Source organism: Nerophis ophidion, linkage group LG24 (assembly GCF_033978795.1).
Source record: "Nerophis ophidion isolate RoL-2023_Sa linkage group LG24, RoL_Noph_v1.0, whole genome shotgun sequence".
NCBI classification, from domain to species: domain Eukaryota; kingdom Metazoa; phylum Chordata; class Actinopteri; order Syngnathiformes; family Syngnathidae; genus Nerophis; species Nerophis ophidion.
The window spans coordinates 4,062,088-4,088,283 of NC_084634.1; the positions used below are offsets into that span (position 1 = coordinate 4,062,088).

General features: G+C 38.0%; 1 protein-coding gene and 1 long non-coding RNA gene across 2 annotated transcripts in view; one reads left to right on the forward strand and one right to left on the reverse strand.

Moving 5' to 3' along the window:
* Positions 1-1,406: 1,406 nt before the first annotated feature.
* Positions 1,407-10,219, reverse strand: kcnk3b (potassium channel, subfamily K, member 3b). Its single transcript, XM_061885702.1, has 2 exons — positions 9,907-10,219; positions 1,407-3,422 (listed from the first exon to the last, which is right to left on the reverse strand). The coding sequence occupies exons 1-2, from the start codon at positions 10,187-10,189 to the stop codon at positions 2,566-2,568; spliced, it is 1,140 nt and encodes a 379-aa protein (XP_061741686.1). The 5' UTR covers positions 10,190-10,219; the 3' UTR covers positions 1,407-2,565.
* Positions 10,220-13,238: 3,019 nt separating this feature from the next.
* The window catches only part of LOC133542430 (uncharacterized), a 38,799-nt gene continuing 25,841 nt past the window's right edge, over positions 13,239-26,196 (forward strand). Inside the window, exons 1-2 of the long non-coding RNA XR_009804158.1 lie at positions 13,239-13,385; positions 13,810-13,898. This is a non-coding gene — a long non-coding RNA (uncharacterized LOC133542430). The remainder of the gene's footprint in view (positions 13,386-13,809; positions 13,899-26,196) is intronic.

Below are 26,196 nucleotides of genomic sequence, written 5' to 3' on the forward strand. Positions count from 1 at the left end.
CTTCACAAATGCGGACGCTGTATTGATCCGTTGTGGTGAAGAAGGAGCTGAGCCGGAAGGCAACGCTCTCAATTTATCAGTTGATCTACGTTCCCATCCTCACCTATGTTCATGAGCTTTGGGTCATGACCGAAAGGACAAGATCACGGGTACAAGCGGCCGAAATTAGTTACCCCCGCCAAGTGGCAGGTCTCTCCCTTTAGAGATAGGGTGAGACGACTCGGATGAGAATCAGCACCTCACATAGTTCTCACCCGGCAAAGGGTGGAGTGCCTTCTCCGGGTTGGGGAAGAGATTCAAGTACCTCGGAGTCTTTTTCACGAGTGAGTGTAATGTCGATCGTGCAGATTTTGTATCGATCCGTTGTGGTGAACAAGGAGCTTAGCTGGAAGGCAAAGCTCTCAATTTATTCCCATCCTCACCCATGGTCATGAGCTTTGGGTTATGATTGAAAGGACAAGATCACGGGTACAAGCGTCCCAAACGGCTTTCTCCCTTAGAGATAGGGTGAGAAACTCAGTCATCCAGGAGGAGTTCAAGTAAAGCCGCTGCTCCTCCACATGGAGAGGAGCCAGATGAGGTGGTTAGGCATCTGGTCAGGATGCCACCCGAATTTCTTCAGTAACGTGGACTGAGTATCAGTCCGTTGTGGTGAAGAAGGAGCTGAGCCGGAAGGCAAAGCTCCCGAATTACCGGTCGATCTACGTTCTCATTCTCACCTATGGTCATGAGCTTTGGGTTATGACTGAAAGGACAAGATCACGGGTACAAGCGGCCCAAATGGCTTTCTCCCTTAGAGATAAGGTGAGAAGCTCTGGCATCCGGGAGGAGCTCAAAGTAAAGCCGTTGTTCCTCCATATGGAGAGGAGCCAGATGAGGTGGTTCGGGCATCTGGTCAGGATGCCACCCGGATTTCCTCAGTAATGTGGACGGTGTATCGATCCTTTGTGGTGAAAAGGAGCTGAGCCGGAAGGTAAAGCTCCCGAATTACCGGTCGATCTACGTTGCCATCCTCACCTATGGTCATGAGCTTTGGGGTTATGATTGAAAGGGCAAGATCACGGGTACAAGCGGCCCAAATGGCTTTCTCCCTTAGAGATAAGGTGAGAAGCTCTGGCATCCGGGAGGAGCTCAAAGTAAAGCCGTTGTTCCTCCATATGGAGAGGAGCCAGATGAGGTGGTTCGGGCATCTGGTCAGGATGCCACCCGGATTTCCTCAGTAATGTGGACGGTGTATCGATCCTTTGTGGTGAAAAGGAGCTGAGCCGGAAGGTAAAGCTCCCGAATTACCGGTCGATCTACGTTGCCATCCTCACCTATGGTCATGAGCTTTGGGGTTATGATTGAAAGGGCAAGATCACGGGTACAAGCGGCCCAAATGGCTTTCTCCCTTAGAGATAAGGTGAGAAACTCGGACATCCGGGAGGAGCTCAAAGTAAAGCCGCTGTTCCTCCACATGGAGAGGAGCCAGATGAGGTGGTTCGGCATCTGGTCAGGATGCCACCCGAATTTCTTCAGTAACGTGGACTGTGTATCGATCCGTTGTGGTGAAGAAGGAGCTGAGCCGAAAGGCAAAGCTCCCGATTTACCGGTCGATCTACGTTCCCATCCTCACCTATGGTCATGAGCTTTGGGGTTATGACTGAAAGGGCAAGATCACGGGTACAAGCGGCCCAAATGGCTTTCTCCCTTAGAGATAAAGGTGAGAAACTCGGACATCCAGGAGGAGTTCAAGTAAAGCCGCTGCTCCTCCACATGGAGAGGAGCCAGATGAGGTGGTTCGGGCATCTGGTCAGGATGCCACCCGAATTTCTTCAGTAACGTGGACTGTGTATCGATCCGTTGTGGTGAAGAAGGAGCTGAGCCGAAAGGCAAAGCTCCCGATTTACCGGTCGATCTACTTTCCCATCCTCACCCATGGTCATGAGCTTTGGGGTTATGATTGAAAGGACAAGATCACGGGTACAAGCGGCCCAAATGGCTTTCTCCCTTAGAGATAAAGGTGAGAAACTCGGTCATCCAGGAGGAGTTCAAGTAAAGCTGCTGCTCCTCCACATGGAGAGGAGCCAGATGAGGTGGTTCGGGCATCTGGTCAGGATGCCACCCGAATTCCTCCCTAGGGAGGTGTCTAGGGCACGTCCGACCGGCTGGAGGCCACAGGGGAGACCCAGGACATGTTGGGAAGACCATGTGTCCCGGCTGACCTGGGAACGCCTTGGGATCCCCCGGGAGAAGCTGGACCGAGTGGCTGGGGAGAGGGAAGTAGATAGATTTATGGATGGACTTCACAAGCATGCGTACCCTGGCATTTGAAGTATTTCTATTTATTTACTGCTACAGTACTAGAATAACGACAGTCCTTGTTTACGGCAGCATCCTGCCTTGAAGCAGGGAGGTTTGCTTGCAAAACAAAACCCTGGTGAGCCGACCTAACACTTGCTAGACACTTGCGACCGACCGAGATTCAGCCGGTCTCCACCCCTGATGAAGGTCCATCACTGGGATGTTTTGCTTTGTTAGCACCACAAAGTGGAATTCTTTGACCAAGTCCGACATGTCCGTAGGCTACACCGAGCTGCGTCTCATGAGCATTCGGAGCGGGGCGAGAATGTTGAGGCCCCTCCCGATGGACCTCTTGCTAGAGCGCCTCCGCGGAGTGCACACGCATCCCGTGGACGTGGTCTCGGTGTTGCGGGGACCGTCCTGTGGCAGGTAGACGTCGGAGAAGGCCAGCTCCTGGGGGATGGAGGCGGACCCCTGCAGATTGTCCTTGCTGCGGTACCACAGGCACGAGCAGAAAGTCTGGAAGTGCAGCACCTCCGTGTAGACGCCGTCTTTGGTCTCGGGTGTGGAGGGCGTGGACGGGAGCGGCACCAGGCAGGCCACCTCCCCCCCGGGCTTGGGGGCGCGGCTCCGCAGCGCCCTGTGCCGGGCGTCCCTCCTCTCGTCCTCGGCGTTCATGGTCAGGAAGCGAAGCACCACCAAATTGAGGAAGGCGCCGATCACCGTAAGGCCGGTCAGGATGTAGATGAAGCAGAAGGCCACGTAGCGGGGGTCGTTCTGCAGGGCGTTGTCCCGCTGCAGCGCCACGTAGTCGCCAAAGCCGATGGTGGTGAGCGTGATGAAGCAGTAGTAGAAGGCGTGCAGGAAGCTCCAGCCCTCGCTGTGGGAGAAGGCCAGCGCCCCCACGCACAGCGTGCTCAGGCAGGAGAAGAAGCCCACCGCGACCATGTTGGCCATGGAGACCTCGGTGTGACGCATGGCCAGGCACTTCTTGGCTTGGTGCAGCAGATAGCGGACCAGGGTGTTGATGCGCTCGCCCAGACTCTGGAACATGACCAAGGTGAGCGGGATGCCCAGGAGGGCGTAGAACATGCAGAAGACTTTCCCTGAGTCGGTGCTGGGGGCGGCGTGGCCGTAACCTAAAAGTAGGAGTAAGATAGGTTCAGATAAGGGTTGTCCCGATACCGGCACCAAAATGTAGTTCGATACTTTTCTAAATAAAGGGCACCACTAAAAAAATGTCATTATTGTCTTTATTTGAACCAAAATATCTTAGGGTACATGAAACATATGTTTATTATTAGGGACCGAATGTTCCTTTAGGACAGAGGACACTATTGTATTTCTGAGGTTTCATTATTATTATTCCGCCGCCTCTTTGACCCCCTTAACATGCTTCAAAACTCACCATATTTTACACACACATCGGGACTGGCGAAAAGTGCCATTTAATTAAAAAAAAAAACAAATCCCAAAACTCAAAATTGCGCTCTAGCGCCCCCTAGGAAAAAACACAGACAAAACTGCCTGTAACTTCCGTCAGAAATGTCGTAGAGACATGAAACAAAAACCTCTATGTAGGTCTCACTTAGACCTATATTTCATACACTGACAACCTCCAGCAAAAATTAACGGGAAGTTGGCAAAAACCCCTTCAAAACAAAAGTTTTGTAAAAACCCGTCACCTTTTTTCAAACATTATCTCCTCTGAGCGCGTTTGTTGTGTCGGCTTCAAACTCGCACAGGAGAGAGATTGAACCCTTCTGATTAAAAGTTGAAGAAAGCGTTTTAATAACTGCTTCGGTTCTGATTTTACGAGCCTTCTAAGAACAGCTGCGCTGTTGCTGCTGCGCTGCTGCCGTCTCAAGATGGCCGCTTAAAAGCAGGAAGCACCAGCGTGACCACACAATGCAGAGAAGGTAGGTAATGTGCAGGTAAAGATATGTTGAATGGGTGAAAGAAGGAGGCACCAGTAGCTTAGTCCTTAAATTAAATAGTGAACATACTAGACAACTTTTCTTTTAGTAGTAAGTAAACAAACAAAGACTCCTAATTAGTCTGCTGACATATTGTGTCATTTATCCACCTATTATTTTGTCAACATTATGAGGGACAAACTGTAAAAATGGATGATTACCCTACTTGTTCATTCACTGTTAATATCTGCTTATTTTCTGTTTGAACATGTTCTATCTACGCTTCTGTTAAAATGTAATAATCACTTAGTTTTGGGTGATACCACACATTTAGGTATCGATGCGATACCAAGTAGTTACAGGATCATACATTGGTCATATTCAAAGTCCTCATGTGTCCAGGGACGTATTTTCTGAGTTTATAAACATAATATGATGTTTTTTTTAAAAAAGGAAAATGTGATGCTAAAAAATATTAATGTAATCACACCAGTATCGACTAGATACGCTCCTGTACTTGGTATCATTACAGCGGATGTCAGGCGTAGATCCACCCATGGCGTTTGTTTACATCGTGACGCAGGTGAGCTATTGTATCCCCCTACGGCGTGTAGCGAAGCATGTTTAGCTATTCCTCGTCCTCCAGTGATAATAGTACTTGTGAGAAACGTACTTTATTCATCAGGATTAATGGCGAGCCATGTCTTTAAAGCACCTCTTTATGAGGGCGTTTCAGTGTTAAACCTTCACCTTTATCTTTATTTTTTACACCAAAATGCATCCGTTTCTCCCTTTTCTGTCTACACACTGTCTCTGCTTGTCAGTACTCCGTGTGCTCGCGCTGCCGGACATGCTCCTCTGCTCGTAAAACCAGCAATGTAACGATTTGGCGAAGCAGTATCCATCCATCCGTTTTCTACCACTTATTCCCTTTGGGGTTGCGGGGGTGCTTTGGTGCCTATCTCAGCTACAATTGGGCAGAAGGCGCCGTACACCCTGGACAAGACGCCACCTCATCGCAGGGCGACGCAGTATCATGCCCGTAAATTTTTTTCGTTTTTTGTTTTAAACTGGAAACCAGTACTTTATAAACAGAGTATAGTACTGTTTTTGATTCATTAGTACCGCGATACTATACTAGTACCGGTATACTGTAGAACCCTTGTTGATATAATGTGTTTTTTGGGGTTTTCTAAATGTTTGATGCCCTTTTTGTCAAAACCTTCTTTTTAAGGGCAAAAACATTTGCAATATTTTACCCCAAAAGATTTTCAAAGTGCCCTGCGATGAGGTGGCAACTTGTCCAGGGTGTACCCCGCCTTCCGCGGGAGTGCAGCTGAGATAGGCTCCAGCACCACCCGCGACCCCAAAAGGGACAAGCGGTAGGAAATGGATGTGACGTAATTGGAGCCTTGAATCGGTAAATACTTCATAACAAAATTGATTTGAATTCATGGTTATTTTTTGAGCAATTAAAAAAAAAAAAAAATTCTACTAAAATCATTGGGGAACCAAAAGGGCCTCCTTTGTTTATAAAAGTGTTAATTTTTGAAAAAATGTATTCATTTGTTTTATTTATTTATTTTTTGTTACTTTCAACGCTTAAATCTCTGGGTCAACTTTAGTCCTTTTAATTATTATTTTTTTTAATATGGCAAAAAACAAAAAAACCTTGAAAAATATTCCGTTGTGGAATTTTTAATGTGAAGTAATTGGAGCCTTGAATCGGTAAATACTTCATAACAAAATATATTTGAATTCATGGTTATTTTTGGAGCAATTAAAAAAAATCTAAAATTATTGGGGATTGACAGAGATAGATATCTTTTTAAATCCTAGTCATATTTGAAAACAGCTAAGTGTTATGCATATGTAGACCTTGAAGTTTGGAATGTAACTAGCAGCCATAACACCCTTCTTATCTCAAATGTCCCAGGTTAGGAGGAGAAGCGATGTGGATTCGCTCTGGATGGAAGGGTAGGGGGGGCGAGTGAAATAGTGTAAAAGGGGAGACTTCCGTAATGTTGTCAGATCAACTTGGGCGATGCGATTTGAATGTGTTGTTTATATTTGGTCTCCCAAAGCTTTGGAATAAATGTCAAAATAAGATACTCTCTCTGGGATTCACTTAAAACCAGCTTATGTGTCATCAAACGAACCTGAGGGGTGACCGGCAGAAGATCTGGTCCAAACGCAACAGGGACCAGAAGAGTCCCCTTTGTTTATAAAAGTGTTAATTTTTTATTTATTTATTTTATTTATTTATTTTTTGTTACTTTCAACACTTAAATCTATGGGTCAACGTTAGTCTTTTTACTTTTTTTTTTTTTTTATATGGCAAACACAAAAAAAACTCGAAAAATATTCCATCGTGGAATTTTTGAATCGGTATATACTTCATAACAAAATTGATTTGAATTTTTCATGAATATTTAGGCCTACTGTGTGGTACAAAAAAATCAGTTAATTAACTATTCGAACACAGTGTTACTGTTCAAATTGTGTGTTAGTAACAGTGGGCAAAAACATGTTACATACTTGTTTTTAATGAATATTTATGCCTACTGCATGGTACAAAGAAGCACTTCATGAAATATTCGAACACAATGTTACTGTTCAAACTGTGTTTAATCGAACAGTAGCCAAAAATATGAAACATACTTGTTTTTAATGAATGTTTAGGTCTAGTGCGTGGTACAAATAATCACTAAATGAAATATTTGAACACAATGTTACTGTTCGAACTGTGTTTAATCGAACAGTAGCCAAAAATATGAAACATACTTGTTTTTAATTAATATTTCGGCCTACTGTGTGGTACAAAAATCAGTTAATAAAATATTCCAACACAGTGTTACTATTCAAACCGTGTAATGTAACAGTAGACAAAATATGAAACATACGTGTTTTTAATGAATATTTTGGCCTACTGTGTGGTATGAAGAATAAATTAAACATTCGAACACCGTGTTACTGTTCAAACTGTGTGTAATGTAACAGTGACCGAAAATATGAAACCTACTTGTTTTTAATGAATATTTAGGCATACTGTGTGGTACAAAAAAATTGGGTGTTCAAATATTCGAACACAGTGTTACTGTTCAAACTGTGTTTAATCGAACAGTGGCCATAAATATGAAACATACTTGTTTTTAATGAATGTTTAGGTCTACTGCGTGGTACAAAGAAGCACTTCATGAAATATTCGAACACACTGTTACTGTTCAAACTGTGCCATGTAACAGTAGACAAAAATATGAAACATACTTTTTTTTAATGAATATTTATGCCTACTGTGTGGTACAAAAAAATCAGTTAATTAAATATTTGAACGCAGTGTTACTGTTCAAACTGTGTTTAATTGAACAGAGGCCAAAAATATGAAACATACATGTTTTTAATGAATATTTATGCCTACTGTGTGGTACAAAAAAATCCGTTAATGAAATATTCCAATACAGTTATACTGTTCAAACTGTGTGTTAGTAACAGTGGCCAAAAATATGAAACATACCTGTTTTTAATGAATATTTAGGCCTACTGTGTGGTACAAAAAAAATCAGTTAATGAAATATTCCAACACAGTGTTACTGTTCAAACTGTGTGTTAATAACAGTGGACAAAAATATGAAACATACTTGTTTTTAATGAATATTTAGGCCTACTGTGTGGTACGAAGAATAAATTAAATATTCAAACACAGTGTTACTGTTCAAACTGTGTGTAATGTAACAGTGGCCAAAAATGTGAAACATACTTGTTTTTAATTAATATCTAGGCCTACTGCGTGGTATGAAGAATCACTTAATGAAATATGCGAACACAGTGTTACTGTTCAAAATGTGTGTAATGCAACAGTGGAGTGGGCAAAAATATGAAACGTACTTGTTTTTATTTAATATTTATGCCTACTGCGTGGTACAAAAAATCAGTTAACTTAATATTGCAACACAGTGTTACTGTTCAAACTGTGTGTTAGTAACAGTGGCCAAAAATATGTTACATACTTGTTTTTAATGCATATTTAGGCCGACTGTGTGGAACACAGAATCACTTAATAAAATATTCCAACACAGTGTTACTGTTCAAACTGTGTTTAATTGAACAGTGGCCAAAAATATGAAACATACTTGTTTTTAATGAATATCTAGGCCTACTGCGTGGTATGAAGAATCACTTAGTGAAATATTCGAACATAGTGTTACTGTTCAAACTGTGTGTAATGCAACAGTGGAGTGGGCAAAAATATGAAACATACTTGTTTTTATTTAATATTTAGGTCTACTGTGTGGAACATAGAATCACTTAATAAAATATTCCAACACAGTGTTACTGTTCAAACTGTGTGTTAATAACAATGGCCAAAAATATGAAACATACATGTTTTTAATGAATATTTATGCCTACTGTGTGGTACAAAAAATCAGTTAACGAAATATTCCAACACAGTGTTACTGTTCAAACTGGGTGTTAATAACAGTGGCCAAGAATATGAAACATACATGTTTTTAATGAATATTTATGCCTACTGTGTGGTACAAAAAATCAGTTAACGAAATATTCCAACACAGTGTTACTGTTCAAACTGTGTGTTAGTAACAGTGGCCAAAAATATGAAACATACTTGTTTTTAATGAATATTTAGGCCTACTGTGTGGTACGAAGAATAAATTAAATATTCCAACACAGTGTTACTGTTCAAACTGTGTGTAATGTAACAGTGGCCAAAAATATGAAACAAACTTGTTTTTAATTAATATCTAGGCCTACTGCGTGGTATGAAGAATCACTTAATGAAATATGCGAACACAGTGTTACTGTTCAAACTGTGTGTAATGCAACAGTGGAGTGGGCAAAAATATGAAACGTACTTGTTTTTATTTAATATTTAGGTCTACTGTGTGGTACAAAAAATCAGTTAACTTAATATTCCAACACAGTGTTACTGTTCAAACTGTGTGTTAGTAACAGGGGCCAAAAATATGAAACAGACTTGTTTTTAATGAATATTTAGGCCTACTGTGTGGAACGCAGAATCACTCAATGAAATATTCCAACACAGTGTTACTGTTCAAACTGGGTGTTAGTAACAGGGGCCAAAAATATGAAACATACATGTTTTTAATGAATATTTAGGCCTACTGTGTGGTACGAAGAATAAATTAAATATTCCAACACAGTGTTACTGTTCAAACTGTGTAATGTAACAGTGGCCAAAAATATGAAGCATACTTGTTTTTATTTAATATTTAGGTCTACTGTGTGGAACATAGAATCACTTAATAAAATATTCCAACACAGTGTTACTGTTCAAACTGGGTGTTAGTAACAGGGGCCAAAAATATGAAACATACATGTTTTTAATGAATATTTATGCCTACTGTGTGGTACAAAAAAATCAGTCAACGAAATATTCCAACACAGTGTTACTGTTCAAACTGGGTGTTAGTAACAGTGGCCAAAAATATGAAACATACTTGTTTTTAATGAATATTTAGGCTTACTTTGCTACTTGGAGAAACTAGTTACCTTAAAGTGGCTGCAGAACTACAGAATGACTCACAGGAAGTAACAAAGGGGCCAAAATACTAGGAACAGTTATGACGGTCCTTCCGATAAAGTACCCGCGGAAGTGTTTTAAGAAAGAACTCCACCCCCAGAGACCAAGGACCAAGGACCAGGGACTTGTGCGGCGGCGCGGTCTTACCTATGGTGGTGATCACAGTGATGGCAAAGTAGAAGGAGCCGGCAAACCTCCACTGGACCCCGGCCTTGTGGGCTTTCAGGTGCAGGACCACGTGCTCCAGCTCCTCAAAGTGGACCCGGCTCAGGTTGTACTTGCGCATCAGTTCGTGCCGGCGCCCCTCCAGCCGCCTCTTGTGGTTCTTCTCCTCCTTGGACTCCAGGGTCTGGAAGACGGCCGCCCCCACCACCAGGTAGGTCAGGATGCTGACGATCAGGGCCAAAGTTCGGGCGTTCTGCCGCTTCATGGCGGCGGCGGGGGGGGGGAGACAGGGGGGAAGGGGGCCGGGATGGGGAGGAGAGGAGGGGGGGGGTCTAAGGCGAGACTCCGCGACCTGCTCCTGCGCCCGAGAGTCCAAGTCCGAGCGCCGGCATCGCGCACGGAGCTCTTCCTTCAGCGCCACCCTCCATCACCCCTCCACCCTCCCCCCTCCCCCCCCGCACGTCACAGTTGGACGGGACTATTTGTCTTCTCTTTTAGAGCGAGAGGGAGAGAGAGAGTGACACCAGTGGGCAATCCCTTCCCGCCGCCTCTTCAAACGAAAGGCAAATGTTGACCCAGGAGCAGTGACGGCAAATGAGCCGTAACCGGATGCCCGAGTTGTCAAGCAGCCTGCGGGGCGTTCTTTGCCTGAGTCAATGTTGACCTGCCTCCCCTTCAGGGGCCCCGGGCCCTTCATGGCGAACAATAACAATATTTCAAGTTTTTCCCTGAGTTTGTAAACGATAATGTTTTTTTTTTTTTTTTTGTGGTAATAAAAAATATCGATGTAATCATTACCATCGGTACTTGTATCGATGCACCTTGGCATTTGTTTACATTAGGAGTGCTAACTTGTTGTTAGCAGTTAGCTAACAACAACAACAACGTTTTTTTTTTTAAAACGACGAGAAACAAATTTAGCATCTTTTTCTCTATTTATATTCTCTGGCGTTATTATAGGTAGTACTCATCTTTTCTGGTGTTATTATAGGCTGTATTCATATTTTTCTAGCATTATTGTAGACTGTACTCATCTTTTTCTGACGTTATTATAGACGGTATTCATCTTTTCTGGTGTTATTAGAGACTGTACTAATCTTTTTCTGGCGTTATAGACAATACTCATCTTTTCTGGTGTTATAGACAATACTCATCTTTTCTGGTGTTATTAAAGACTGTACTAATCTTTTTCTGGCGTTATTATAGACGGTATTCATCTTTTCTGGTGTTATTAGAGACTGTACTAATCTTTTTCTGGCGTTATAGACAATACTCATCTTTTCTGGTGTTATAGACAATACTCATCTTTTCTGGTGTTATTGTAGACTGTACTCATCTTTTTCTGACGTTATTATAGACGGTATTCATCTTTTCTGGTGTTATTAGAGACTGTACTAATCTTTTTCTGGCGTTATAGACAATACTCATCTTTTCTGGTGTTATAGACAATACTCATCATTTCTGGTGTTATTGTAGACTGTACTCATCTTTTTCTGACGTTATTATAGACGGTATTCATCTTTTCTGGTGTTATTAGAGACTGTACTAATCTTTTTCTGGCGTTATAGACAATACTCATCTTTTCTGGTGTTATAGACAATACTCATCTTTTCTGGTGTTATTAGAGACTGTACTAATCTTTTTCTGGCGTTATTATAGACAATACTCACCTTTTCTGGTGTTATTATAGACTGTACTCTTCTTTTCTGGCGTTATAATAGACGATACTCATCTTTTCTGGTGTTATTAGAGACTGTACTCATCTTTTTTGATGTTATTATAGACTGTACTCATCTTTTCTGGTGTTATTAGAGACTGTTTTCATCTTTTCTGGCGTTATTATAGACAGTACTCATCTTTTCTGGTGATATTATAGATGGTACTCATATTTTCTGGTGTTATTATAGACTGTTCTCATCTTTTCTGGTGTTATTATAGACGATACTCATCTTTTCTGGTGTTATTAGAGACTGTACTCATCTTTTCTGGTGTTATTAGAGACTGTACTCATCTTTTCTGGCGTAATAATAGACGATACTCATCTTTTCTGGTGTTATTATAGACGATTCTCATCTTTTCTGGTGTTATTATAGACAATACTCATCTTTTCTGGTGTTATTATAGACTGTACTCATCTTTTCTGGTGTTATTAGAGACTGTACTCTTCTTTTCTGGCGTTATAGACAATACTCATCTTTTCTTGTGTTATTATAGACTGTACTCATCTTTTCTGGTGTTATTATAGATGGTATTCATCTTTTCTGGTGTTATTAGAGACTGTACTCATCTTTTCTGGTGTTATTATAGACTGTACTCATCTTTTCTGGTGTTATTATAGACGATACTCATCTTTTCTGGTGTTATTATAGACTGTACTCATAATTTTTTGGTGTTATTATAGACGGTACTCATATTTTCTGGTGTTATTATAGATTGTACTCATCTTTTCTGGCGTTATTATAGACAATACTCATCTTTTCTAGTGTTATTAAAGACTGTACTCATATTTTTTGGTGTTATTATAGACGATATTCATCTTTTCTGGTGTTATTAAAGACGATACTCATCTTTTCTGGTGTTATTATAGACTGTACTCATTTTTTTGGTGTTATTATAGACGGTACTCATCTTTTCTGGTGTTATTATAGACTGTACTCATTTTTTGGTGTTATTATAGACTGTACTCATCTTTTCTGGTGTTATTAGAGACTGTACTCTTCTTTTCTGGAGTTATTATAGACGATACTCATCTTTTCTGGTGTTATTATAGACTGTACTCTTCTTTTCTGGCGTTATAATAAACGATACTCATCTTTTCTGGTGTTATTAGAGACTGTACGCATCTTTTTTCGGTGTTATTATAGACGATACTCATCTTTTCTGGTGTTATTATAGACTGTACTCATTTTTTGGTGTTATTATAGACTGTACTCATCTTTCTCTGTTGTTATTATAGACAATTGTAACCTGGGTGACAAAACCTCATGAAATATCCTCATCTAAATATCCTTTCAAAACCCCATTGAATATTCTTTCTAATTAAATCTTCCTATTCAAATATAATTTTATTTAGATATCCTTCCAAAAAGCGCATTGAATATTATTTCTAATTAAATATATTTCTATTTAAATACCATTTTACTTAAATATCCTTTCAAATCCCAATTAAATATCCTATTTATTTTCGTTGTCTTCGCTGTACGTGCGTGCGTCATTACTTCACGTGGTCACGTGACATTGTGCGTCATTACGTCACTTGGTCACGTGACCTATGGCGGGAAGCATAAAACCCGGTAGTGTGCTGCTTCCAGGAAGAGCGAGAGGGACGTTGCTGCAAGTATGCTTTTGACGCTTTAATTATTAACTAAGCTTTTAACTGAAATGTAATAATGTCGAACTGCAGGAGACAAACTACTGAAAACGTGGGTCGTCGTGCTAACTGTGAGTTAAATGCGGAATTGGTGAGTTGCATCTGTGTAGCTTAGCCGCTACATTCATTTTGAATGGAGCTGTTAGCATCTACTTAAATGTCTGTTTTTCTGAATAAAGTCAACTAAATGAAACGTTAGCATCGTCAACAATTGTCTGATTTGTTTCTGGCTTGTGTTAATTCTTTGATGCTTGTCAATGTTATGCATCCAATGTATTTTATGATGCAGTCCAGTCAACCACTGTCTGCTATGCACTTTATTTGTGGACGCAATGGCTACATTTTGATAATATTAGAGAATTAATGTTTTGATATAACAATTATTATATTTATTCTAATTGGATTCATGATTTATTTATTGTACAATATTAAGAAATATACTTGCTATTTGAATACAGTATTATTTAGTATCTGAATGTATTTTGTGTGTGCCTGGTCCTGCCCTTGTTGTACAGGACCTGTTGGATGGCGAGCTAGAGCCTGAAGCTTTTATGCCTGGAACCGAACCAACAGAACTGAATCCACCCAAGCGAGCCCCGGGCGGGTAGGAGGCTCCTCAGCAGCCGCTCTGTTTTTTCCCTTTGGGTTTTTCCATAACGCAAAGTATTCATTTCTGTCATCTGAACTTTCAATCAATCAATGTTTATTTATATAGCCCCAAATCACAAATGTCTCAAAGGACTGCACAAATCATTACGACTACAACATCCTCGGAAGAACCCACAAAAGGGCAAGGAAAACTCACACCCAGTGGGCAGGGAGAATTCCTAGAGTGTACTAATCTTTTTCTGGCGTTATTATAGACAATACTCATCTTTTCTGGTGTTATTAGAGACTGTACTCATCTTTTCTGGCATTATAATAGATGATACTCATCTTTTCTGGCATTATAATAGATGATACTCATCTTTTCTGGTGTTATTATAGACGATACTTATCTTTTCTGGTGTTATTATAGACAATACTCATCTTTTCTGGTGTTATTAGAGACTGTACTAATCTTTTCTGGTGTTATTATAGACCTTTCTCATCTTTTCTGGTGTTATTATAGACTGTACTCTTCTTTTCTGGCGTTATAATAGACGATACTCATCTTTTCTGGTGTTATTTTAGACGATACTTATCTTTTCTGGTGTTATTATAGACAATACTCATCTTTTCTGGTGTTATAGACAATACTCATCTTTTCTGGTGTTATTATAGACTACTAATCTTTTTCTGGTGTTATTATAGACAATACTCATCTTTTCTGGTGTTATTATAGACTGTACTCATCTTTTCTGGTGTTATTAAAGACGATACTCATCTTTTCTGGTGTTATTATAGACTGTACTCTTCTTTTCTGGCGTTATAATAGACGATAATCATCTTTTCTGGTGTTATTAGAGACTGTACTCATCTTTTTTCGGTGTTATTATAGACGGTACTCATCTTTTCTGGTGTTATTATAGACTGTACTCATCTTTTCTGGTGTTATTATAGACTGTACTCATCTTTTCTGGCATTATAATAGACGATACTCATCTTTTCTGGTGTTATTAAAGATGATACTCATCTTTTCTGGTGTTATTATAGACTGTACTCTTCTTTTCTGGCGTTATAATAGACGATACTCATCTTTTCTGGTGTTATTATAGACGATACTTATCTTTTCTGGTGATATTATAGACAATACTCATCTTTTCTGGTGTTATTAGAGACTGTACTAATCTTTTCTGGTGTTATTATAGACCTTTCTCATCTTTTCTGGTGTTATTATAGACTGTACTCTTCTTTTCTGGCGTTATAATAGACGATACTCATCTTTTCTGGTGTTATTTTAGACGATACTTATCTTCTCTGGTGTTATAGACAATACTCATCTTTTCTGGCATTATAATAGACGATACTCATCTTTTCTGGTGTTATTAAAGATGATACTCATCTTTTCTGGTGTTATTATAGACTGTACTCTTCTTTTCTGGCGTTATAATAGACGATAATCATCTTTTCTGGTGTTATTAGAGACTGTACTCATCTTTTTTCGGTGTTTTTATAGACGGTACTCATCTTTTCTGGTGTTATTAGAGACTGTACTCATCTTTTTTCTGGTGTTATTATAGACGGTACTCATCTTTTTTCTTGTGTTATTATAGACTGTACTCATATTTTTTGGTGTTATTATAGACTGTACTCATCTTTCTCTGGTGTTATTATAGACAATACTCATCTTTTCTGGTGTTATTAGAGACTACTGCTCTTTTTTGGTGTTATTATAGACGGTACTCATCTTTTCTGGTGTTATTATGGACTGTATTCATATTTTTTGGTGTTATTATAGACTGTACTCATCTTTTCTGGCATTATAATAGACGATACTCATCTTTTCTGGTGTTAATAAAGACGATACTCATCTTTTCTGGTGTTATTATAGACTGTACTCTTCTTTTCTGGCGTTATAATAGACGATAATCATCTTTTCTGGTGTTATTAGAGACTGTACTCATCTTTTTTCGGTGTTTTTATAGACGGTACTCATCTTTTCTGGTGTTATTAGAGACTGTACTCATCTTTTTTCTGGTGTTATTATAGACGGTACTCATCTTTTTTCTTGTGTTATTATAGACTGTACTCATATTTTTTGGTGTTATTATAGACTGTACTCATCTTTCTCTGGTGTTATTATAGACAATACTCATCTTTTCTGGTGTTATTAGAGACTACTGCTCTTTTTTGGTGTTATTATAGACGGTACTCATCTTTTCTGGTGTTATTATGGACTGTATTCATATTTTTTGGTGTTATTATAGACTGTACTCATCTTTTCTGGCATTATAATAGACGATACTCATCTTTTCTGGTGTTATTAAAGACGATACTCATCTTTTCTGGTGTTATTATAGACTGTACTCTTCTTTTCTGGCGTTATAATAGACGATAATCATCTTTTCTGGTGTTATTAGAGACTGTACTCATCTTTTTTCGGTGTTATTATAGACGGTACTCATCTTTTCTGGTGTTATTATAGACGGTACTCATCTTTTTTCTGGTGTTATTATAGATGTACTCATCTTTTTTCTTGTGTTATTATCGACTGTACTCATCTTTCTCTGGAGTTATTATAGACAATACTCATCTTTTCAGGTGTTAGAGACTACTGCTCTTTTTTGGTGTTATTATAGACGGTACTCATCTTTTCTGGTGTTATTAGAGACTGTACTCATCTTTTTTCTAGTGTTATTATAGACGGTACTCATCTTTTCTGGTGTTATTATGGACTGTATTCATATTTTTTGGTGTTATTATAGACTGTACTCATCTTTTCTGGCATTATTATAGACGATACTCAACTTTTTTGGTGTTATTATAGACTCTACTCAACTTTTTTGGTGTTAATATAGACTGTACTCATATTTTTTGGTGTTATTATAGACTGTACTCATCTTTCTCTGGTGTTATAGATGATACTCATCTTTTCTGGTGTTATTAGAGACTGTACTCATCTTTTTTCGGTGTTTTTATAGACGGTACTCATCTTTTCTGGTGTTATTAGAGACTGTACTCATCTTTTTTCTTGTGTTATTATAGACTGTACTCATATTTTTTGGTGTTATTATAGACTGTACTCATCTTTCTCTGGTGTTATTATAGACAATACTCATCTTTTCTGGTGTTATTAGAGACTACTCCTCTTTTTTGGTGTTATTATAGACGGTACTCATCTTTTCTGGTGTTATTATGGACTGTATTCATATTTTTTGGTGTTATTATAGACTGTACTCATCTTTTCTGGCATTATTATAGACGATACTTTCACCTCATCTTTCACATTTACCTTGACTAAAACCCCTCTGGTCACTGCCAGCACAACGTGGACTTTGCGAGGTCCTTTAATGAACTGTTGTGTTGCGCTTATACCCTCTTTGGTAAAAACAAGGACTGAATCAAGTAAATGGGTTGTACTTGTATAGCGCTTTTCTACCCTCAAGGTACTCAAAGCGCTTTGACACTACTTCCACATTTACACACTGATGGAGGGAGCTGCCATGCAAGGCGCTAACCAGCACCCATCAGGAGCAAGGGTGAAGTGTCTTGCTCAGGACACAGCGGACGTGACGAGGTTGGTACTAGGTGGGGATTGAACCAGGGACCCTCGGGTTGTGCACGGCCACTCTCCCACTGCGCCACGCCGTCCCCTATTAACACAATAAGCAGATAAGGGATTTTCCAGAATTATCCTAGTAAATGTGTCTAATAACATCTGAATCGCTCCCACTCTCCTGTCTTTTTTTTCTTTCTAATCCTTCACTCTAACTCTCCTCATCCACAAATCTTTCATCCTCGCTCAAATTAATGGGGGAATTGTCGCTTTCTCGGTCCGAATCGCTCTAGCTGCTGGTGGCCATGATTTTAAATAATGTGAGGAGCTGTCACGCCAAATTTCTTCCCCCCTACAACCTCCCCCTCCCCCCCATTTACTTCCATTTACTTCCGTCCAAGTACTGTATCACATTGTAAATATTGAACCTTCTGTAATTTATGTTGAAAATGTGAATGGCCGTTCGAATTTACATTTTTATTTTTCCTATAATTCTTTAATATAATTTGGTACCATTTCAACTTAAAACCTGTGTTCAGTCTTCATGACTCTCCATTCCTAGAGCGGAATTTAGTTTCTTCTGATCTAGCCCAGTTATATAATTCACTGTCTACTTAGTACTTGTACAGTGTTTTATTAAAGTAACATACAGGCTACACAATACTCATCTTTTCTGGTGTTTTTAGAGAATTTACTCATCTTTTTCTCCCGTTACTATAGACTATACTCATCTTTTCTGGCGTTATTATAGACTATACTCATCTTTTCTGGCGTTATTAGAGACTATACTCATCTTTCTCTGGTGTTATTATAGACTATACTCATCTTTTTCTGGCATTAATATAGACGGTACTCATATTTTCTGGTGTTATTAGAGACTGTCCTAATCTTTTTCTGCCGTTTTTATAGACAATACTCATCTTTTCTGGTGTTATTATAGACAATACTCATCTTTTCTGGTGTTATTATAGACAATACTCATCTTTTCTGGTGTTATTATAGACGGTACTCATCTTTTCTGGTGTTATTATAGACTTTCCTAATCTTTTTCTGGCGTTATTATAGACATACTCATCTTTTCTGGTGTTATTATAGACTGTACTCATCTTTCTCTGGTGTTATTATAGACAATACTCATCTTTTCTGGCGTTATTATCGACGGTACTCATCTTTCTCTGGTGTTATTAAAGACAGTACTCATCTTTCTCTGGTGTTATTAAAGACAGTACTCATCTTTTCTGGTGTTATTAAAGACAGTACTCATCTTTTCTGGCGTTATTTTAAACAATACTCATCTTTTCTGGTGTTATAGACTGCACTAATCTTTTGTGGTATTATAGACTGGACCTATGTTTCTCTGGTGATATTATAGACAATACTCATCTTTTCTGGTGGTGTTATAGACTGTACTCATCTTTCTCTGGCGTTATTTTAAACAATACTCATCTTTTCTGGTGTTATTATAGACTGCACTAATCTTTTGTGTTATTATAGACTGGACCTATGTTTCTCTGGCAATATTATAGACAGTACTCATCTTTTCTGGTGTTATTATAGACTGTACTCATCTTTTGTGGTATTATAGACTGGACCTATGTTTCTCTGGCAATATTATAGACTGTACTCAAATTTTCTGGTGTTATTATAGACTGTACTCATCTTTCTCTGGCGTTATTTTGAACAATACTCATCTTTTCTGGTGTTATTATAGACTGCACTAATCTTTTGTGGTGTTATTATGGACTGGACCTATGTTTCTCTGGCGATATAGACAATACTCATCTTTTCTGGTGTTATTAAAGATGATACTCATCTTTTCTGGTGTTATTATAGACTGCACTAATCTTTTGTGGTGTTATTATGGACTGGACCTATGTTTCTCTGGCGATATAGACAATACTCATCTTTTCTGGCGTTATAATAGACGATACTCATCTTTTCTGGTGTTATTATAGACGATACTTATCTTTTCTGGTGTTATTATAGACAATGCTCATCTTTTCTGGTGTTATTATAGACCTTTCTCATCTTTTCTGGTGTTATTATAGACTGTACTCTTCTTTTCTGGCGTTATAATAGACGATACTCATCTTTTCTGGTGTTATTTTAGACGATACTTATCTTTTCTGGTGTTAGACAATACTCATCTTTTCTGGTGTTATTATAGACTGTACTAATCTTTTTCTGGCGTTATTATAGACAATACTCATCTTTTCTGGTGTTATTATAGACTGTACTCATCTTTTCTGGCATTATAATAGACGATACTCATCTTTTCTGGTGTTATTAAAGATGATACTCATCTTTTCTGGTGTTATTATAGACGATACTTATCTTTTCTGGTGTTATTATAGACAATGCTCATCTTTTCTGGTGTTATTATAGACCTTTCTCATCTTTTCTGGTGTTATTATAGACTGTACTCTTCTTTTCTGGCGTTATAATAGACGATACTCATCTTTTCTGGTGTTATTTTAGACGATACTTATCTTTTCTGGTGTTATAGACAATACTCATCTTTTCTGGTGTTATTATAGACTGTACTAATCTTTTTCTGGCGTTATTATAGACAATACTCATCTTTTCTGGTGTTATTATAGACTGTACTCATCTTTTCTGGCATTATAATAGACGATACTCATCTTTTCTGGTGTTATTAAAGATGATACTCATCTTTTCTGGTGTTATTATAGACTGTACTCTTCTTTTCTGGCGTTATAATAGACGATAATCATCTTTTCTGGTGTTATTAGAGACTGTACTCATCTTTTTTCGGTGTTTTTATAGACGGTACTCATCTTTTCTGGTGTTATTAGACTGTACTCATCTTTTTTCTGGTGTTATTATAGACGGTACTCATCTTTTTTCTTGTGTTATTATAGACTGTACTCATCTTTTCTGGTGTTATTATAGACTGTACTCATCTTTTCTGGTGTTATTAGAGACTGTACTCATCTTTTTTCTAGTGTTATTATAGACGGTACTCATATTTTCTGGTGTTATTATGGACTGTATTCATATTTTTTGGTGTTATTATAGACTGTACTCTTTTTTTTTCGGCATTATAATAGACGATACTCATCTTTTCTGGTGTTATTAAAGACGATACTCATCTTTTCTGGTGTTATTATAGACTGTACTCTTCTTTTCTGGCGTTATAATAGACGATAATCATCTTTTCTGGTGTTATTAGAGACTGTACTCATCTTTTTTCGGTGTTATTATAGACGGTACTCATCTTTTCTGGTGTTATTATAGACGGTACTCATCTTTTTTCTGGTGTTATTATAGATGTACTCATCTTTTTTCTTGTGTTATTATAGATTGTACTCATCTTTCTCTGGAGTTATTATAGACAATACTCATCTTTTCAGGTGTTAGAGACTACTGCTCTTTTTTGGTGTTATTATAGACGGTACTCATCTTTTCTGGTGTTATTAGAGACTGTACTCATCTTTTTTCTAGTGTTATTATAGACGGTACTCATCTTTTCTGGTGTTATTATGGACTGTATTCATATTTTTTGGTGTTATTATAGACTGTACTCATCTTTTCTGGCATTATTATAGACGATACTCAACTTTTTTGGTGTTATTATAGACTCTACTCAACTTTTTTGGTGTTAATATAGACTGTACTCATATTTTTTGGTGTTATTATAGACTATACTCATCTTTCTCTGGTGTTATTATAGACGATACTTATCTTTTTTGGTGTTATTATAGACTACTCATCTTTTCTGGCATTATTATAGACGATACTCAACTTTTTTGGTGTTATTATAGACTCTACTCAACTTTTTTGGTGTTAATATAGACTGTACTCATAGTTTTTGGTGTTATTAAAGACTGTACTCATATTTTTTGGTGTTATTATAGACTGTACTCATCTTTCTCTGGTGTTATAGATGATACTCATCTTTTCTGGTGTTATTAGAGACTGTACTCATCTTTTTTCGGTGTTTTTATAGACGGTACTCATCTTTTCTGGTGTTATTAGAGACTGTACTCATCTTTTTTCTTGTGTTATTATAGACTGTACTCATATTTTTTGGAGTTATTATAGACTGTACTCATATTTTTTGGTGTTATTATAGACTGTACTCATCTTTCTCTGGTGTTATTATAGACAATACTCATCTTTTCTGATGTTATTAGAGACTACTCCTCTTTTTTGGTGTTATTATAGACGGTACTCATCTTTTCTGGTGTTATTATGGACTGTATTCATATTTTTTGGTGTTATTATAGACTGTACTCATCTTTTCTGGCATTATTATAGACGATACTTTCACCTCATCTTTCACATTTACCTTGACTAAAACCCCTCTGGTCACTGCCAGCACAACGTGGACTTTGCGAGGTCCTTTAATGAACTGTTGTGTTGCGCTTATACCCTCTTTGGTAAAAACAAGGACTGAATCAAGTAAATGGGTTGTACTTGTATAGCGCTTTTCTACCCTCAAGGTACTCAAAGCGCTTTGACACTACTTCCACATTTACACACTGATGGAGGGAGCTGCCATGCAAGGCGCTAACCAGCACCCATCAGGAGCAAGGGTGAAGTGTCTTGCTCAGGACACAGCGGACGTGACGAGGTTGGTACTAGGTGGGGATTGAACCAGGGACCCTCGGGTTGTGCACGGCCACTCTCCCACTGCGCCACGCCGTCCCCTATTAACACAATAAGCAGATAAGGGATTTTCCAGAATTATCCTAGTAAATGTGTCTAATAACATCTGAATCGCTCCCACTCTCCTGTCTTTTTTTTCTTTCTAATCCTTCACTCTAACCCTCCTCATCCACAAATCTTTCATCCTCGCTCAAATTAATGGGGAAATTGTCGCTTTCTCGGTCCGAATCGCTCTAGCTGCTGGTGGCCATGATTGTAAATAATGTGAGGAGCTGTCACGCCAAATTTCTTCCCCCCTACAAACCCCCCCCCCCAATTTACTTCCATTTACTTCCGTCCAAGTACTGTATCACATTGTAAATATTGAACCTTCTGTAATTTATGTTGAAAATGTGAATGGCCGTTCGAATTTACATTTTTATTTTTCCTATAATTCTTTAATATAATTTGGTACCATTACAACTTAAAACCTGTGTTCAGTCTTCATGACTCTCCATTCCTAGAGCGGAATTGAGTTTCTTCTGATCTAGCCCAGTTATATAATTCACTGTCTACTTAGTACTTGTACAGTGTTTTATTAAAGTAACATACAGGCTACACAATACTCATCTTTTCTGGTGTTATTACTGTTTTCATCTTTTCTGTTGTTGTTAGAGACTGTACTATTTTTTTTTTCTGTTTTATTAGAGGCTGTACTCATGTTTTTTCTGTTGTTATTTTAGACTGTACTCATTGTTCTCTGGCGTTATTATAGACAATACTCATCTTTTCTGGTGTTATTAGAGACTGTACTCATCTTTTCTGGTGTTATTATAGACAATACTCATCTTTTCTGGTGTTTTTAGAGACTGTTCATCTTTTCTGGCGTTATTATAGACAATACTCATCTTTTCTGGTGTTATTATAGACGGTACTCATCTTTTCTGGCGTTATTATAGACTATACTCATCTTTTCTGGTGTTATTAGAGACTATACTCATCTTTTCTGGTGTTATTAGAGACTATACTCATCTTTTCTGGTGTTATTAGAGACTATACTCATCTTTTCTGGCATTATTATAGACAATACTCATCTTTTCTGGTGTTATTATAGACAATACTCATCTTTTCCGGTGTTATTATAGACAGTACTCATCTTTTCTGGTGTTATTATAGACGATACTCATCTTTTCTGGTGTTATTAGAGACTATACTCATCTTTTCTGGCATTATTAGAGACTATACTCATCTTTTCTGGTGTTATTATAGACAATACTCATCTTTTCTGGTGTTATTATAGACTGTCCTAATCTTTTTCTGGCGTCATTATAGACATACTCATCTTTTCCGATGTTATTAGAGACTGTCCTAATCTTTTTCTGGCGTTATTATAGACATACTCATCTTTTCTGTTTTATTAGAGACTGTACTCATTTTTTTTCTGGTGTTATTTTAGACTGTACTCATTGTTCTCTGGTGTTATTGTAGACAATACTCATCTTTTCTCGTGTTATTATAGACAATACTCATCTTTTCTGGTGTTATTAGAGACTGTACTCATATTTTCTGGCGTTATTATAGACGATACTCATCTTTTCTGGTGTTATTGTAGACTGTACTCATCTTTTCTGGTGTTATTAGAGACTGTACTCATATTTTCTGGCGTTATTATAGACGATACTCATCTTTTCTGGCATTATTATAGACGATACTCATCTTTTCTGGTGTTATTGTAGACTGTACTCATCTTTCTCTGGTGTTATTGTAGACTGTACTCATCTTTCTCTGGTGTTATTATAGACGATACTCATCTTTTCTGGTGTTATTAGAGACTATACTCATCTTTTTCTGGTGTTATTAGAGACTATACTCATCTTTTCTGGCATTATTAGAGACTATACTCATCTTTTCTGGTGTTATTATAGACAATACTCATCTTTTCTGGTGTTATTATAGACTGTCCTAATCTTTTTCTGGCGTCATTATAGACATACTCATCTTTTCCGATGTTATTAGAGACTGTCCTAATCTTTTTCTGGCGTTATTATAGACATACTCATCTTTTCTGTTTTATTAGAGACTGTACTCATTTTTTTTCTGGTGTTATTTTAGACTGTACTCAGTTCTCTGGTGTTATTGTAGACAATACTCATCTTTTCTCGTGTTATTATAGACAATACTCATCTTTTCTGGTGTTATTAGAGACTGTACTCATATTTTCTGGCGTTATTATAGACGATACTCATCTTTTCTGGTGTTATTGTAGACTGTACTCATCTTTTCTGGTGTTATTATAGACGATACTCACCTTTTCTGGTGTTATTAGAGACTGTACTCATATTTTCTGGCGTTATTATAGACGATACTCATCTTTTCTGGTGTTATTGTAGACTGTACTCATCTTTCTTTGGTGTTATTGTAGACTGTACTCATCTTTCTCTGGTGTTATTATAGACGATACTCATCTTTTCTGGTGTTATTAGAGACTATACTCATCTTTTTCTGGCATTTCTATAGACGGTACTCATATTTTCTGGTGTTATTAGAGACTGTCCTTATCTTTTTCTGGCGTCATTATAGACAATACTCATCTTTTCTGGTGTTATTAGAGAGGGGCTGAAGTTTGGTCTTAAGGACCCAGAAGGGTTTCAGTCTTAAACAAGGCTCAAAATAAGTCTTTTTTTTTTTTTTTTCATTAAACCCTTGAATCACTAATTGTACTTCTCTTTTGACTTTTTACGAGCTTTTTGTCGAAACCCTATTTTTTAAGGCAAAATACAAAAGACAATATTTTGTCCAAAAAGATTTTCCAAGTGAAATATTTAATGTGAAGTAATTGGATCCCTAAATAGGTCAACAATTCATAGCAAAATGTATTAGAATTTATTATTATTATTTTTTATTTATTTAGCAAAGACAGTTATTAAAATCCTTCAGGATCCAAAAGTGCCCCACTCATGAAAAGGTCAAGCTTTTTTTATTTTTATTTTTCATTCCACACTTAAATCTCTATATTAGCTTCAGATAATATATTGTAATTGGTTTAGTATATTTATAATATCAATAGGATAATTAGTATGGAATTTTTTTCTTCTAATTTTCATATTTTTCATGTTTTTATGTTTGTTGCATTTTTGTCCTTTTTGTCCTGAAATCAATCAATAATTTACAGCAACATTGATTCTCATTCATTATTATTTTTTGGAGAAATTATTTAAAAAATTGTGTTATCTGTCGGGGTGGGGGGGTCGCAGCATTCTGCGGGGTTGTTCTCCCAGAAAAGCAGACAGACTACTCAAATCATGGCATTCAGGTAAAAAAAAACATGATTTAATTTTAACTAAAAAAAAGGTACAAACAAAAAGTACTCGCAGCGGAGGCACAACTTGGGTAAAGATGACAAAATTAACACGTTAACAAACTACGAACATAATGCAAATAACACTTACTATGCCTGGACAAGAGTAGCAAGGACTTTGACGTGAAAAAACCTGGCATGGACAGAGCATGAAAAGAAACACAATGACCGACAGAAAATGACAGGCTTAAATAGAGATATGGTGATTGAAAGCAGGTGTGAGACATGACAGGGGAACTGATTGGTCGTCATGGTGACAAAACAGAGTGGGAAAAAAAAAAGGAACTTAAGAGTCCGAAGGTCAAACAGCACCTGGTATTCCTTGGCAGTCTCCCATCCAAGTACTAACCAGGCCAGGCACTCCTTAGCTTCGAGAACCAACGAGATCGGGATGCTCAGGGCAGCACGGTCACATTATTAGAGTCAACAATGCAACTTTTTCTCGTTGCATTTAACCTATTTGCTCTTTTATTCCACTTTTTAATGTTTAAAAAAAATATATATACCAGGATATATTTTACTATTTTTAGAACGATAGCCGGTAAAACATTAGCTGCGGGCCTGACGTATATAGAAAGTGAACATCATGTTATCTAGCCCTGCGATGAGGTGGCGACTTGTCCTGGGTGTACCCCACATACCGCCCGATTGTAGCTGAGATAGGCGCCAGCGCCCCCCGCAACCCTAAAAGGGAATAAGCGGTAGGAAATGGATGGATGGATCATCTTATCTACAGCAGTGGTCCCCAACCACCGGACTCGATTGGCACCGGGCCGTAGAATAATTTTTTATAAT

Excerpts from the sequence above, each read along its gene's own strand:
- kcnk3b (XM_061885702.1), bottom strand. The coding sequence starts at position 10,189 with ATGAAGCGGCAGAACGCCCGAACTTTGGCCCTGATCGTCAGCATCCTG. Across the intron at positions 3,423-9,906 it reads CACTGTGATCACCACCATAG|GTTACGGCCACGCCGCCCCC; the intron begins GTAAGACCGCGC and ends TCCTACTTTTAG.